The sequence below is a fragment of the Anomaloglossus baeobatrachus genome, chromosome 6 (genome assembly GCF_048569485.1).
Source record: "Anomaloglossus baeobatrachus isolate aAnoBae1 chromosome 6, aAnoBae1.hap1, whole genome shotgun sequence".
Lineage (NCBI taxonomy): Eukaryota > Metazoa > Chordata > Amphibia > Anura > Aromobatidae > Anomaloglossus > Anomaloglossus baeobatrachus.
In genome coordinates, this window is record NC_134358.1 from 293663776 (window position 1) to 293679505 (window position 15730).

The 15730-nt window shown below is 43.5% G+C and overlaps 1 protein-coding gene across 1 annotated transcript in view; it reads right to left on the bottom strand.

The window, feature by feature from the left end:
• The window catches only part of LPCAT1 (lysophosphatidylcholine acyltransferase 1), a 175659-nt gene that overhangs the window by 63701 nt on the left and 96228 nt on the right, over positions 1-15730 (bottom strand). Inside the window, exons 4-5 of the mRNA XM_075316508.1 lie at positions 3411-3523; positions 2559-2619 (exon numbers count right to left, since the gene is read on the bottom strand). Coding sequence (XP_075172623.1) covers positions 2559-2619; positions 3411-3523 — 174 coding nt within the window. The remainder of the gene's footprint in view (positions 1-2558; positions 2620-3410; positions 3524-15730) is intronic.

Genomic DNA, 15730 nt, shown 5'->3' on the forward strand with positions numbered 1-15730 from the left:
CACTCCATAGAGCTGACCTTTAGGGATAAAGTGGCAAGAATAAAGGTTTTACTTACAGCCAAAAATTGAAGGCTCGTTTTGATTTTGAAAAAACACATGTGGGAGACTCCCCAAATGTATGGAGGAAGGTGCTGTGGTCAGATGAGACAAAAATTTAACTTTTTGGCCACCAGAGTAAACGCTATGTCTGATGCTAAACCAACACAGCTCATCACCTCACGAACACCAGCAGGGACAGAGAAAATGGTCTGAATTGAGAGGGAAGATGGATGATGCGAAATACAGGGATATTTTTGAGCAAAACATAATTGGAGACTGGGAGAGAGGTTCACCTTTCAAGACAATGACCCGAAGCATACTGCTAAAGCAACACTCAGGTGGTTTAATCGGAAACATGTAAAATGTATTGGAATGGCCTGGACAAAGCCCAGATCTTAATCCAATTGAGACTCTGTGGTCAGACTTGAAGACTCCTGTTCACTAGAGGAACCATCTAACTTGAAGGACCTGCAGCAGTTTTGCCTTGAGAAATTGGCAAAAATCCCAGTGACAAGATGTGAAAAGCTAGCAAACACTTGTCCAAAGCTACTTGCAGCTGTAACTGCTGCAAAAGGAGGCTCTACTAAGTGCTCACTTTAGGGGGTGATGCACACTGACGTTTTCAGTCATTTTGTCCTACATTTCGGTTGCTTCATAAGAAAATGAAAACCAAATGTTGACAGTTGTAGGTATGTTCTTTACATGAACTGATCCAAACCCCCCAAAAAAAAAAAAAAAAAAAAAAAAAGGTGAAATTTCAAGTAAAAAATGGCAGGGAGTGAATAAGATAACAAGGCACTGTAATGCAGGCTTCACACGGTACGATCTATCGTGCGATTGCACAAGCGATCGTACCCGCCCCCGTCGTTTGTGCGTCACGGGCAAATCGCTGCCCGTGTCGCACAAAGTCGTTAAACCGCCATCACACGTACTTACCTGCTGAGCGACCTCGCTGTGGGCGGCGAACATCCTCTTCCTGAAGGGGGAGGGACGTTCGGCGTCACAGCGACGCACACAGCGGCCGGCCAATAGAAGCGGAGGGGTGGAGATGAGCGGGACGTAAACATCCCGCCCACCTCCTTCCTTCCTCATAGCCGGCGGGTGCCGCAGGACACAGGTAAGCTGTGTTCATCGTTCCCGGGGTGTCCCACGGAGCAACGCGTGCTGCCCCGAGAACAATGAGCAACCTGCGCAAATAAGATTAAACAATTTTTTAAAAATGAGCGACAAGTACACGATGCACGATTTATAACCAATTTGGAGTCGCACGTAGGTGTCACACGAGACGACGTCGTGAACGATGCTGGATGTGCGTCACGAAAACCGTGACCCCGACGACACATCGCACGATAGATCGTCTCGTGTGATGCCCGCATAACTGTTGGCTGAATAATTGACCATGTCATCATTAGTCTGATAGCCATCTAATGTGTATGGGGGCTTTAAAGGGATGGTCTGGCCTAAGTTGATAAGTCTGCAGTCACTCTTTGTGACTGCAGACTTAGGAATCCTCCCACACATTGTGCGCTGAGGGGATTCACCGGTATCTGAGTCGGGAACGACGGTCAAGAGACCATAAATGTATGATATGCATGTTCCCAGCCAGAACCCAACCAATGGGTGCAGCCACGCTCAATACAAGTGTATGGAGTGGGTGCGGCCATCTACTGGGTGCGGCTTTGCTCAATACATTTGTATTGAGTGAGGATGCGCCCACAAGTCAGATTCTGACCAGTAACATGCATATCGCACATTTGTTGTCATGCGACCATCATTCCTGTCTCGGAAACTGGTGATTCATAAGTCTGCAATTACAGAGTGACTGCAGACTTGTTTTACACCGGACAACCCCTTTAAGAGTCACAATGTCCAGGTGTAAAAAAAAAAAAAAGGATTTTTTTCCTCCTTTATATAGTGAAAAACTGTACTTTCAGGGGCTTCATTTGTTACCAAATACTAAAAAGAATGTAAACATTATGTAACAAAATTGACCTAATACAAGAAAATCTTCGTGTTCCTCACAGTTATTACATTATACAATGCGATTTATGAACAAGTCATGTAGTTTCGTGCAGTCGCCATTTGTCAAGGCTATTTATCTACCCTGGATCACATAATGTGAACACTTTTCAGCAGTCATGTTCACTGCCCCTCCCCGAACACTTTGTACAAGAATCATTTTTATTTACCTATATCAACTTTCACTGTTTACACAGAAAAAAAAACCATCAGAAGTGTCTGACAATGGTTGAGTATAGAGAACCAAATTTCACAATGGACAAACACGAGCAAACAGCTAGAATGGGCCGTTCATCAAAGCGCACAATGAGTAAATAGTGACAACATGGGGTAAATATGACCAATATGTACGCGTGAACAAGGATGATCTGCAGCTTACAACTGTTAGTCATTAGCAGACAATATATCTGGCAGATAATGATACTTTACAGAGACAATGAGGACCGACATTATACAGGCAATCAGACACTTGGCGCAGTACATACACATTCACATCCTACCAGGTTTGAAGGTAATCAGACAAGATCGGTTGGTACATGTTCCTTCTGGGAAGATCATAACCTTTAAGAAGAAGAAAAAAAAAAGTGTTACACCTATAATGTCAGACAAAAACAAATCCTTAAAGAGCAGTAATCAGCGGGATTTTCCTATATAACCTAAAGCCAGTGCTATACTGGCACTATCAGGCTGATCCTATATAGACCTTTAGCTGTGAAAGTGGATGAATAGGTTTTGAAACACAAGCAAGTAAAGTTTGGAAAATGAGCATCTTTTTGAGTGGCAGCAGCTGAGGATCAACTAATAACTGGGGTAGATATCCCTAGTGATTCACGCCCCCTGCCTGTCCGTCCTTCCAGTTATTTATTCTAATTATATTATAGAATAGTTTTTTTAAGTGCTAGAAGAGACCTATGATAATGGCATACCCATGTGTCCAGAAGGGGCAGGGCCTCAGCCAACATAGCTGATATCAGGAAGCAACATTATTTTTCTGTTGGCTGAGGCCCCGCCCCTCATGGTCACATGGGTATGATATTAGCATAAGTCCTTCTAGCCACTTCGTAAAACGATTCTATAATAGAATTAGCATAAATAACAGGGGGAAGACAGACAGGAAGGGGGCGGGAATCACTATGAATACCCACCCTAGCTGATCCTCAGCTGCTGCCACTCAAAAAGCTGCTCATTTTACAAACTTGACTTGCTTTCCAATCATTTCTGGTTCAGAAAACCTATTTTCAAATATCCTAAAAATTAGCAGTTTTACATTTTATCACCGGACACTTATCCGCGCATCGTTGCGGCCCCCTTCTAACTAAAGTGGACAACCCCTTGGATGACATTTGACATACCTGAGGCCAAATACCATTTGAATGGGCTCGTCTTCTGATTTCTTCCACTGTTTTTTTCCTTGAATCTTGATCCGAGCGGGAAACAAACACTGGTCGGATATAGTTAATTAATGCTGAAAATAAAACAAAAAAAATACAAAATATTATTTTCGACTTAAGCCTAGAATAATCCATTTTTATTAAATGATTTTTAAACTTACGGTTCCCACTGTAATGTTAAATATTACAAACTCTGCTAATACACTAACAAAGTAGTAGCTCGATTAATTTAAGCAGAAAACAAATGTCCTGAACTCTGTTGAAGTGCCTTTCCTTTTAGCTCCGATAAAATCTCCAATTATTTAGTATACCATTTTGTTTTATTTAATCTAATGAAGGTGGTTTTGGTCTATTAACTTCCTCAAGAATCTACCCTTTCCTGTTAGTTTCATTTGGAATCTTTCCAAGTTTCTGCACGGAGTGATTGCTAAAGTGGTCAGAAAGTGCTTCAACCTGTTAGCTCGGAAAAGAAGATTGTACAAGCATGGTCTGTTTCTGCTGTAATGTCTAGGGTTTAAGAATACAGAAGTGAGCTACCAACATAGGAGCTGTAATGGTCCCTACCAGGGAATGGCAGACCTATGGAGTATCGGTGGTATATATGCATAGGCATGTGTGTGCCTGTATTTGTGTGCACATGTGAATGTTAGAATGTGCCTGTCTGTATACATATGTGGAATTTCATATGACTATGTATGTATATATGTAAAGCTAGGTCTAGAAATACTTGGACAGTGACCAGAAATCTCCGTGATTTTAGCAGTGTATGAGATTGTTCGGATTTAAAATGATACAACTGAGATGCAAATGAAGTGTATGCTTTCAGGTTTAATTGAAGGAGTTAATCAAAAATATACTGTGAAATGTTTAGGAATTGTAATGATTTGTCTACAAAGCTTCCTCATTTCAGGGGCTCAAAAGTAATTAGATAAAAGATCTTTACTATAAATAAAATATTCATTTTTAATTCTTCATAAAGGATCCTTTATAGGCAATGACTGACTGAAGTCTGGAAGCCATGGACGTCAACAAACATTGGGTTTCTTCCTTTGTGGGGCTTTGCCAGGCCTTTACTGCAACTGATTTCAGTTGATGCTGGTCTGTGGGTCTTTATACCTTAGGCATGGCAAATGCAGCTTAATGGGGTTGAGATCTGGCAAATGATTTGGCCACTGCAGAATATTCCACTTCTTTGCCTTAAAAAAAACCTATTGATTGCTTATTGGTATGTTTTGGGTCATTGTCCATCTGTACTGTGAAGCGCTGTCCAATCAATCTCACTGCATTTGGTTGAATCTGAGAAGAGAGAATTAGCCCTGTACTCTTCAGAATTCATCCGACTGCGTCGTCTTCAGTCACATCATGAAAAAACATTAGTGACCCTGGGCCATTGAAAGCCATCTTAAAGAGAATATGGTGTGCTTAGATGATGAGCAGTTCCAAGCCTTCTCCATACTTTCTTCTTCCCATCATTCTGGTACAGGTTGATCTTAGTTGTATCTGTCCAAAGAATGCTTTTCTAGAACTGGGCTGGCTACTTTAGATGTTTTTTGACAAAGTCTAATCTAGCCTTAATATTTTTAAGGCTGATTAATGGTTTGCACCATGTGCACCTTTGCTCTCAAACTTTTCTCTTTATGGTAGACTTACTGTAGATCCTGAAACACTTCATGGAGAGTGTTTTTCACGAGGATGGATGTTGTGAAGGGGTTTTGAATTACCATAGAAATGATTCTATGATCATCCACCACTGTTGTGTTGACCATATCCCCTCCAGAATGTACCAAACTCTTGAATTGGCCATTCCTAACATTTTTGCTGTGTTTGTGATGAATATCTTCCAGATGCAAATGCCACACTTGGAATCAGCTCCAGACCTTTTAGCTGCTTAACAGATGATGGATAGACGAGGGAATAGTCCATGCAGCCCATTAAAGAGTTTTTCAGATAATTGTCCAATTATTTTCAATCCTTTGAAAAAGAGAAAGCTATGTATTAAAAAGTGTTATAATTTCTAAACATTAGGAAGTGAATACCCTCAAATTAAAGTGAAAAGTCTGCACTTAAGCCCATATTGATTATAGAACGGTAACTTGAATAAATGTTTTTGTAAACAGCCAAAACTTGTGTCACTGTCCTAATATACCTGGACCTAACTCTGTATATGTGTGTGTTATATATGTGTATGCTTGTGTATTTTGGGCCATTGAAACCGTACCATCAATTTAAAACGTATCAGCTATTGAGAAATATAAATAGCCCAGAATGCAAAGATTAAAAAAAGTGTCAAACTACATATACAAGGTGATATAATCGTTTGAAAGTGCTTGGGGCTAAAAATGTTTAAGCAGTTTTACAGTTAGGGCCAGAAATATTTGGACAGTGACACAAGTTTTGTTATTTTAGCTGTTTACAAAAACATGTTCAGAAATACAATTATATATATATATAATATGGGCTGAAAGTGCACACTCCCAGCTGCAATATGAGAGTTTTCACATCCAAATCGGAGAAAGGGTTTAGGAATCATAGCTCTGTAATGCATAGCCTCCTCTTTTTCAAGGGACCAAAAGTAATTGGACAAGGGACTCTAAGGGCTGCAATTAACTCTGAAGGCGTCTCCCTCGGTAACCTGTAATCAATGAAGTAGTTAAAAGGTCTGGGGTTGATTACAGGTGTGTTTTTTTGCATTTGGAAGCTGTTGCTGTGACCAGACAACATGCGGTCTAAGGAACTCTCAATTGAGGTGAAGCAGAACATCCTGAGGCTGAAAAAAAAAGAAAAAATCCATCAGAGAGATAGCAGACATGCTTGGAGTAGCAAAATCAACAGTCGGGTACATTCTGAGAAAAAAGGAATTGACTGGTGAGCTTGGGAACTCAAAAAGGCCTGGGCGTCCACGGATGACAACAGTGGTGGATGATCGCCGCGTACTTTCTTTGGTGAAGAACCCGTTCACAACATCAACTGAAGTCCAGAACACTCTCAGTGAAGTAGGTGTATCTGTCTCTAAGTCAACAGTAAAGAGAAGACTCCATGAAAGTAAATACAAAGGGTTCACATCTAGATGCAAACCATTCATCAATTCCAAAAATAGACAGGCCAGAGTTAAATTTGCTGAAAAACACCTCATGAAGCCAGCTCAGTTCTGGAAAAGTATTCTATGGACAGATGAGACAAAGATCAACCTGTACCAGAATGATGGGAAGAAAAAAGTTTGGAGAAGAAAGGGAACGGCACATGATCCAAGGCACACCACATCCTCTGTAAAACATGGTGGAGGCAACGTGATGGCATGGGCATGCATGGCTTTCAATGGCACTGGGTCACTTGTGTTTATTGATGACATAACAGCAGACAAGAGTAGCCGGATGAATTCTGAAGTGTACAGGGATATACTTTCAGCCCAGATTCAGCCAAATGCCGCAAAGTTGATCGGACGGCGCTTCACAGTACAGATGGACAATGACCCCAAGCATACAGCCAAAGCTACCCAGTAGTTCATGAGTGCAAAAAAGTGGAACATTCTGCAATGGCCAAGTCAATCACCAGATCTTAACCCAATTGAGCAGGCATTTCACTTGCTCAAATCCAGACTTAAGACGGAAAGACCCACAAACAAGCAAGACCTGAAGGCTGCGGCTGTAAAGGCCTGGCAAAGCATTAAGAAGGAGGAAACCCAGCGTCTGGTGATGTCCATGGGTTCCAGACTTAAGGCAGTGATTGCCTCCAAAGGATTTGCAACAAAATATTGAAAATAAAAATATTTTGTTTGGGTTTGGTTTATTTGTCCAATTACTTTTGACCTCCAAAAATGTGGAGTGTTTGTAAAGAAATGTGTACAATTCCTACAATTTCTATCATAGTTACATAGTTACTTAGGTTGAAAAAAGACCTAGGTCCATCTAGTTCAACCTTCCTCCACCAGTTCTACATTTAGTCACTAAGTCATTTATAACCAACAATGTTTTGTGTACTGAGGAAATCATCCAGCCCTTTTTTAAAAGCTGTTATAGTATCTGCCATTACTACCTCTTGTGGTAGTGTATTCCACAGTCTGACCGCTCTAACTGTAAAGAACCCTTTCCTATTTAGCTGTCGGAATCGCTTTTCTTCCACTCGTAGTGAGTGCCCCATGGTCCTTAGTATTGTCTTTGGAAGAAATAAGTCATGTGCCAGTCCTTTATATTGACCACACATGTATTTATACATATAAATGAGATCTCCTCTGAGACGTCTTTTTTCTAAGCTAAACATATCTAACTTTTTCAACCTGTCATCATATCGGAGGCCTTCCATTCCCTGTAGTAGTCTACTTGCCCGCCTTTGAACTGACTAACTTCTGAATGTCCTTTTTAAAATGTGGAGCCTAAAACTGGATCCCGTATTCCAGATGTGGCCTTACAAGTGATTTATAGAGGGGTAACAATACGTTGGGATCACGGGATCTAATCTCTCTTTTTATACACCCTAGAATCTTGTTTGCTTTAGCAGCTGCTGCTTGACATTGAGTACTGCTGCTCAGCTTATTTGTAATGAGAATACCCAAGTCCTTCTCCTGTTCTGTAGTCCCGAGTTTACTTCCATTTAATGTATACGCAGCTATAGGATTACTCCGTACTAGGTGCATTACTTTACATTTATCAACATTAAATCTCATTTGCCAAGTATCTGCCCATTCTGACATCTTATCCAGATCTTTTCGTAATATTGTACTATCCAGGTCAGTTTTTAATATCCTACATAGTTTGGTGTCATCGGCAAAGACTGACACTGTACTATCAATCCCATCCACAAGGTCATTAATAAAGAGAGTAAAAAGAATCGGTCCAAGCACAGATCCCTGCGGCACCCCACCGCTGACTATAGCCCATATAGAGAATGTACCATTTATGACTACTCTTTGTTTCCATCAGATATTTTTGTTCAAACCTTCAAATTAAACGTTACAATCTGCACTTGAATTCTGTTGTAGAGGTTTCATTTCAAATCCAATGTGGTGGCATGCAGAGCCCAACTCGCGAAAATTGTGTCACTGTCCAAATATTTCTGGACCTAACTGTATTACTATTATAACATACCTACTAAACCACAAAATAGGAGATAAAAGGTATAATCACTTGGGGGAAAAATATATAGATTTCAGCTCACTCGTATGATATCCTCCAGGCTGGGGTGGATGCCCGTAGTCCCCCAGACAGGCAAGTCCGCAATCCAAGACAACAGCAGAAAAATGGAGGGATGGGACTCAGCACCAATACTGCATGATAAATCATACAGTATTGGTGCGGAGTCTCATCCCTCCATAATCACTTGGGGCCGGGAGCCCCAAGATTACAGATCATTTGCTGTTAGAGATGTGAAGCTGGGGTCCCATAAAGAGTGTCACCCATTTACAGGATAGCAAACTGAGAATCCATCACCCAGATCAGTATACTGTGATCCCTGGAAGAAACATTTGCAAATACTCTTTCCACCCGGCATGCCCGACTTTTCTATTGATTATCCGGTCTCGTAGCCATGTTGATGCCACGCCCGGCTAATCAAATGAAATCAGGCATGGCTTGAGGTAAGGAGACGCAGGGCTCGCATCCAGACGTCACAGATTACGGATCTGGTGTCCAGTAGTGTGAATCAATTCTCCCATGTAAAATTTGTATCCATCCTGAAGATAGGGGATAAATGCTCTTTGTGAGACAACCCCTTCATGCCCCACCTTTTATTCACCGTGAATGCACTGTTATTCTATCCACCCATGTTTGTCCATTTTGTGGAACAATTGTAGGATTGTGGTTAGGAGGTATGTTACAGGCAGATCCCTAATATTTTAGCATGCATCTTTATATGGAACAGAAAGATTCAGTATTTATCACACAAAAGTGTAAAAGATTGCCCCGGTCAGATCTGGAGACAGACATGTCTGCACCGTGTGGAGTGCCCAGTGTCTGGCGCATTGCGTTATGCGCTGTCAAATGGCACAACTCCAATCATCCAACTCTTGAATGCTCGAAGGAGTTAGATAATGTGGAAAACTGATCGTGTGAACAGTGTACTTGATGACTGTGGGCCAGTTTGCCATCAAATGCATGTTACTGTGGCACAGATGACGGCTTCAAAGATTGGTTGACAAAAGTTAACAAAAAACCTCTGTTAAGGTTACATCTTTATTATATAATAAAAAAAAAAATTAAAAAAAAAAAAAAAAAAAAAAGATTCCACCGAAATCTTCGGATAAGTAAAATGCCATTTTATACATAATGGTGCCCTTTAGAAACCACCAAGTTCACATGTAGGAAGCAGCAGTAATATAAAAGGTATTATAAGCCAAAGGCTGTATTCCAACATCTTCCGGTGGTTTGTGTCCATGCTGATATTAAGCCTTGCATTGCAGCATTTACCGTATTTTTCGCTTTATAAGACGCACTTTTGTTCCCCCAAATTTTGGGGGAAAGTAGAGGGTGCGTCTTATAATCCGAATATACGGGAGGGGTGGGTGTATATATTTATATATATTATATATATATATATACACATACATACATACATACATACATACATACATACATACATATACACACACACACACACACACACACACACACACACACACACACACACACACACACACACACACACACACACACACACACACACACACAGAGTCCAGTGGAGGTGCGGGCAGCTCTGGAGCGGTGCTGGGGACTGCTTGGGGCTGGGAGCGGCAGCGTTTGATCTCCTACTCCCGCTCATACAGTGCCTACAAGAAGTATTCAACCCCCTGCAGATTTAGCAGGTTTGATAAGATGCAAATAAGTTAGAGCCTGCAAACTTCAAACAAGAGCAGGATTTATTAACAAATGCATAAATCTTACAAACCAACAAGTTATGTTGCTCAGTTAAATTTTAATACATTTTCAACATAAAAGTGTGGGTCAATTATTATTCAACCCCTAGGTTTAATATTTTGTGGAATAACCCTTGTTTGCAATTACAGCTAATAATCGTCTTTTATAAGACCTGATCAGGCCGGCACAGGTCTCTGGAGTTATCTTGGCCCACTCCTCCATGCAGATCTTCTCCAAGTTATCTAGGTTCTTTGGGTGTCTCATGTGGACTTTAATCTTGAGCTCCTTCCACAAGTTTTCAATTGGGTTAAGGTCAGGAGACTAACTAGGCCACTGCAACACCTTGATTTTTTCCCTCTTGAACCAGGCCTTGGTTTTCTTGGCTGTGTGCTTTGGGTCGTTGTCTTGTTGGAAGATGAAATGATGACCCATCTTAAGATCCTTGATGGAGGAGCAGAGGTTCTTGGCCAAAATCTCCAGGTAGGCCGTGCTATCCATCTTCCCATGGATGCGGACCAGATGGCCAGGCCCCTTGGCTGAGAAACAGCCCCACAGCATGATGCTGCCATCACCATGCTTGACTGTAGGGATGGTATTCTTGGGGTCGTATGCAGTGCCATCCAGTCTCTAAACGTTGTGCTGTTCTATTTGTCTTAGTTAAAACTGTTATTTAATGTTTTTCATGCCTGTCTCTGCTGCCATCTACTGGTCAGACTTTTCAGCTCCTCTGTTTCTTTTGCTCAGCCCATGGGAGTGTCTGATGACCCTCTTGCATCACTTCCTGGCTTGTCATTCCAGTCAGAGCTTTTGTGAGAGCAACATCCCTTACTTGAGCTACTAGGAGCAAAGTCTTCTGACCACACGTAGTAGCTACAGAGGCAAGCATCACTCGAGATTTCAATGCCAGGTACTTGGATTACTGCACTCTGCATGTCCTGACCTTTGGAGAAAATAAACCACCATTGTTTCATCTCAGCTTGTGCATGTTTTCACTCTGGAGTGCTCAAGGTCCTGTCTGCCCCACCTATAGGAAAAACGAAGGTAAGACTCTCACAACCTCTCACAACTACGCACCTTCCATCGCCTTTAAGTGGGGACAGAACAGTCAGAAGACTGCTTAAGAGCTCAATACCCCGGCTACAGATCCCTAAGAGCCCTGTAACTTCCCCTGTAATCTGCCTAGCAACAAGCCTTGTGCACTAGTCTGCCTGCACAGTGCATGCCTGGACAAGCCTAAGGGGAAGCTCTCCCATCTGCCACGTCCTGTGTCACCTCTGCTGCATTGTAAAGGGACAGTTTATGCACCTGCTGTTTCCCTCCTGCTATACTCCTTCTATAGACTTGCAGTACATTATACCCCATTACTGCACACCGCTGCACTGCGAACCCCAAGTTTTACTGAAGACACCTTGGGAATCTCATCAGGGAGTCCTTGCAGAGCTGCACAACGATTTTTGGACCCCTATTCAAAAGTCAAGTTTCTTAAAGAGACAGTACACCTTATATAAAAATGGCCGAAAAAGACCTCGGACAGTTCCCCACTGCTGAAACAGAGCAAATACAACCTGATACTGTCCATTATGAAGCCCAGGAGGCAGAGCCCATGCTTTCAGCAGACCAAGTTGTCCGACCGAAGCGCTCTTCCAAACCCACGATAAAGGCCACTGAAAACTATCACACTATGAAAGATGAGCTATGTGAACACCTGGAAGAACAATGGGAACGAGTCACCTATTACATGTCAAGACTTGAATCCTCATCAGGTGATGCCACATGCTTACAAGCCGCTCTGGAACGGCTGAACACAGCTCATGAAAGATACAAGAGACTGTCAACAAGGTACATTACCTTTCTAAAAGACTCTAAAATTGACGAAGCGCTTTCAGACCTGAGCAAGGCAGAAGAGGTGGACAAAGAAAGAGATGCCAAGGTGCAAGATGCCATAGACAAGGCCGAACACCGTATCTCTCACCAGCAAGAAACCAGATCACACCGATCAACCTCATCTAGACGTTCCTCTCGGTCATCCGGGTCATCATCCTCAAGAAGCTCAGCCCTGAGCGACAGGATACTAGAGGCCCGCATAAGAGCAGAGGAATCCAAGGTGAGACGTTCCTTCACAGAAAGAGAAGTAGAGGAAGAAGCCAAAAGTGCAGAAGCGGAGGCTCGGATAAAGATTCTTCAGTCACAGATGGAAGAGGAAGTTGCGCTAGCTAAAGTGAGACTACTTGAGCAAGCATTGATCCAAGGTCCTGATCCAGCTGACTCGCCACCACTGGAAGCAGACAATCCAGTTGATCGCACAAGAGACTATGTACTGAATCAGTTACCTGTAGCAACCCCGGTTTGCAGTACCGTCCAAGCCGACAACACCGAAACCTCCAACTTACCTCTACCAGTGCCAGTGCCACCTAAAGCACCCAAGCAAATTAATAACAGTCACCAAAAGGTGCCCTCTCAAACACAGCCACCACAGCAAGATGGCAACCAAGTGTTTCCTGACCCACTTCCACAGCTCAAGCAGCGGTCATCAGAATCTACAGAGGCTAAACCACAGCTCAACCCTGCAGCAACGTCATTTTACCCGGGAACATCTCATCCATTCATGCCAGGCAGCCCATACGCCCCAGGGGCATCACGAGTCGTCGTGGCAACAAGTGGTGAGAAATCAGATATGTCTGAGTTTGCCAGGTTCATGGTGAGCAGAGAGCTAATCAACACTAGTCTCACGAAATTCGATGATCGTGCAGAGAGCTACAGGGCCTGGAAAGCAACTTTCAAGGCAGCCATCGCAAATCTCAACTTCACTGCGGAACAGGAGCTCGACCTCCTGATCAAGTGGTTGGGCCCAGGCTCTACAAACCGTGTCAAGAGCCTCAGAACCGTCTATGTGGGACAAGCAGAAGCAGGTCTCGCTGCTGCATGGCAGAGACTGGAGCGCACCTTTGGCAGCGCAGAAGCAATAGAGAAAGCCCTATTCAAGAGACTGCAGGACATCCCAAAGATCAACCTTAAAGAAGTCCACAAGCTTCAAGACCTAAGTGATCTGCTCATGGAGCTGGAGCTCGCCAAAAGAGACCCTCGTCTGTCTGGGCTGTGCTACCTGGATACAGCCCATGGAGTGAACCCAATCGTGGTGAAGCTGCCATACAGTCTGCAGGAGAAATGGGCAACGTCAGTCTCAAGGTACAAAAGAATGAATGACGTCACCTTTCCCCCATTTATTCAGTTCTGCAAGTTCATTGATGAGCAGGCCCAGATGAGGAACGACCCCAGCCTCGACTTCCTAGAGTTCAACACTTCGGCAGCTGCAACATCATCATCATCAAGGTATGAAGGTGCCATACACAAACGCAGAGACATTAAGAACACTGTGAGTGTCAGGAAGACTGAGCTACCATCACCTGCAGCACGCACAGATAAACAGAACACCATCTCATCACGAGATAAGTCTTTCAATCAAGAATGCCCCATCCATAAAAAACCGCATTCACTGAACAAGTGCAGAGGGTTTAGATCTAAAACCCTACAGGAGCGCAAGAAAGTCCTCACAGAGCTTGGGATCTGTTTCAAATGCTGCGCATCACTTGAACACATGGCCAAGGACTGTAAATCCATTGTCAAGTGTGAGGAGTGTCACAGTGAAAAACACGTTTCAGCCATGCACCCAACCCAGCTAGCTAGAGACACACCGGCTGCAGTCACCACCACTCCCACTCCAAGTCATGGCGGGGAGCCCAAGAATCAGACTGACACCACCACAGCCGTCTCCTGCTCATGCTCAGAGGTATGTGGAGAGGGCCAAACACAGAAATGTTGTGCCCGAATATGCCTCATCAAGGTTTATCCTGAGGGACATCCAGAAAAGGCAATGAAGGTGTATGCCATCATAGACGACCAAAGCAACCGGTCCCTAGCAGGAACCAAATTCTTTGAAGCCTTCGGAATTAATGGACCATCAGAACCCTACACCTTGAACACCTGCTCAGGTCGCATTGAGACTAGCGGCAGAAGAGCCCAGGGATTCATTGCTTCTCCTATCAATGGGAAGACTGAAATACCTCTACCAACGCTCGTTGAATGTGACCAAATACCCAGCCACAGGAATGAAATTCCTACCCCAGAAGCTGCATTTCATCAACCACACCTAAGACACCTCGCTAGTGTTATTCCACCTCTGGACAATAACGCAGAGATTCTACTCCTGCTCGGCAGAGACAATCTAAGGGTACACAAGGTGCGACAGCAGTGTAATGGGCCTGACTATGCACCATACGCCCAGAGACTGGACTTGGGATGGGTAGTCATAGGAAATGTGTGCGTTGATCGATCAGAAATTGATTCCTTCAAGACTTATGTGCATGGAGATGGGCGCACAACCTGCTTAAAGCCATGTCCTCATCACTATGAAGTGAAAGAGAAGTCTCCAGACACAATACAGCTACCTGACATCGCTTCTTCTCTGCATATCGACAACTTGGGAAGATCAGCCTTTCTCACAACCAAGGACGACGATAAAGTAGCCTTGTCAGTAGAGGACAGAGAATTCATCGGAATAATGGACTGTGAGTTTTCTAAAGACAAAACCAACCATTGGGTCTCTCCATTACCCTTCCGATCTACCAGGGTAAGACTCCCAAACAACCGAGCTCAAGCTCAGACCAGATTTAACTCTCTTCAGCGTTCTATGAGCAGCAAACCTGAAATGAGAGAACATATTGTTGCCTTTATGGACAAAATATTCCGCAACAACCACGCAGAACCTGCTCCATTCTTGAAGAAGAACGAAGAGTGTTGGTATCTGCCTTCATTCGGTGTATACCACCCACGAAAACCGAATCAAATCAGGGTTGTCTTCGACTCCAGCGCCAAACATGAAGGTGTATCCCTTAACGATGTTCTCCTCACAGGTCCTAACCTAACAAACAACTTGGTAGGAGTATTGCTGAGGTTCAGAAAAGAGCTTGTCGCCATCACTGCCGATATCGAACAGATGTTCCACTGTTTCCTAGTCAGAGAGGACCACCGGAACTTCCTCAGATTTCTGTGGTACAAGGATAATGACACCAATAAAGAGATGGTGGAATATCGTATGAGGGTCCACGTGTTTGGAAACAGCCCTTCACCCGCAGTTGCAACCTATGGTCTCCGGAGAACCGCATTAGAGGGAGAGTCCGAGTATGGAACAGATGCCAGAGGCTTTGTTGAGAAAGACTTTTATGTAGACGATGGGCTCAAATCACTACCCACCGAGGAAGAAGCCATTGATTTGCTCAAAAGGACTCAAGGCATGCTGTCCCAGGCAAAACTCAGGTTACACAAAATTGCTTCCAATAGCCTGACCGTAATGAGAGCCTTTGAGTCGGGTGATCACGCCCCTGGATTCAAGGACATTGACTTGGGGCTAGACAGTCCACCCGTGCAGAGGAGCCTGGG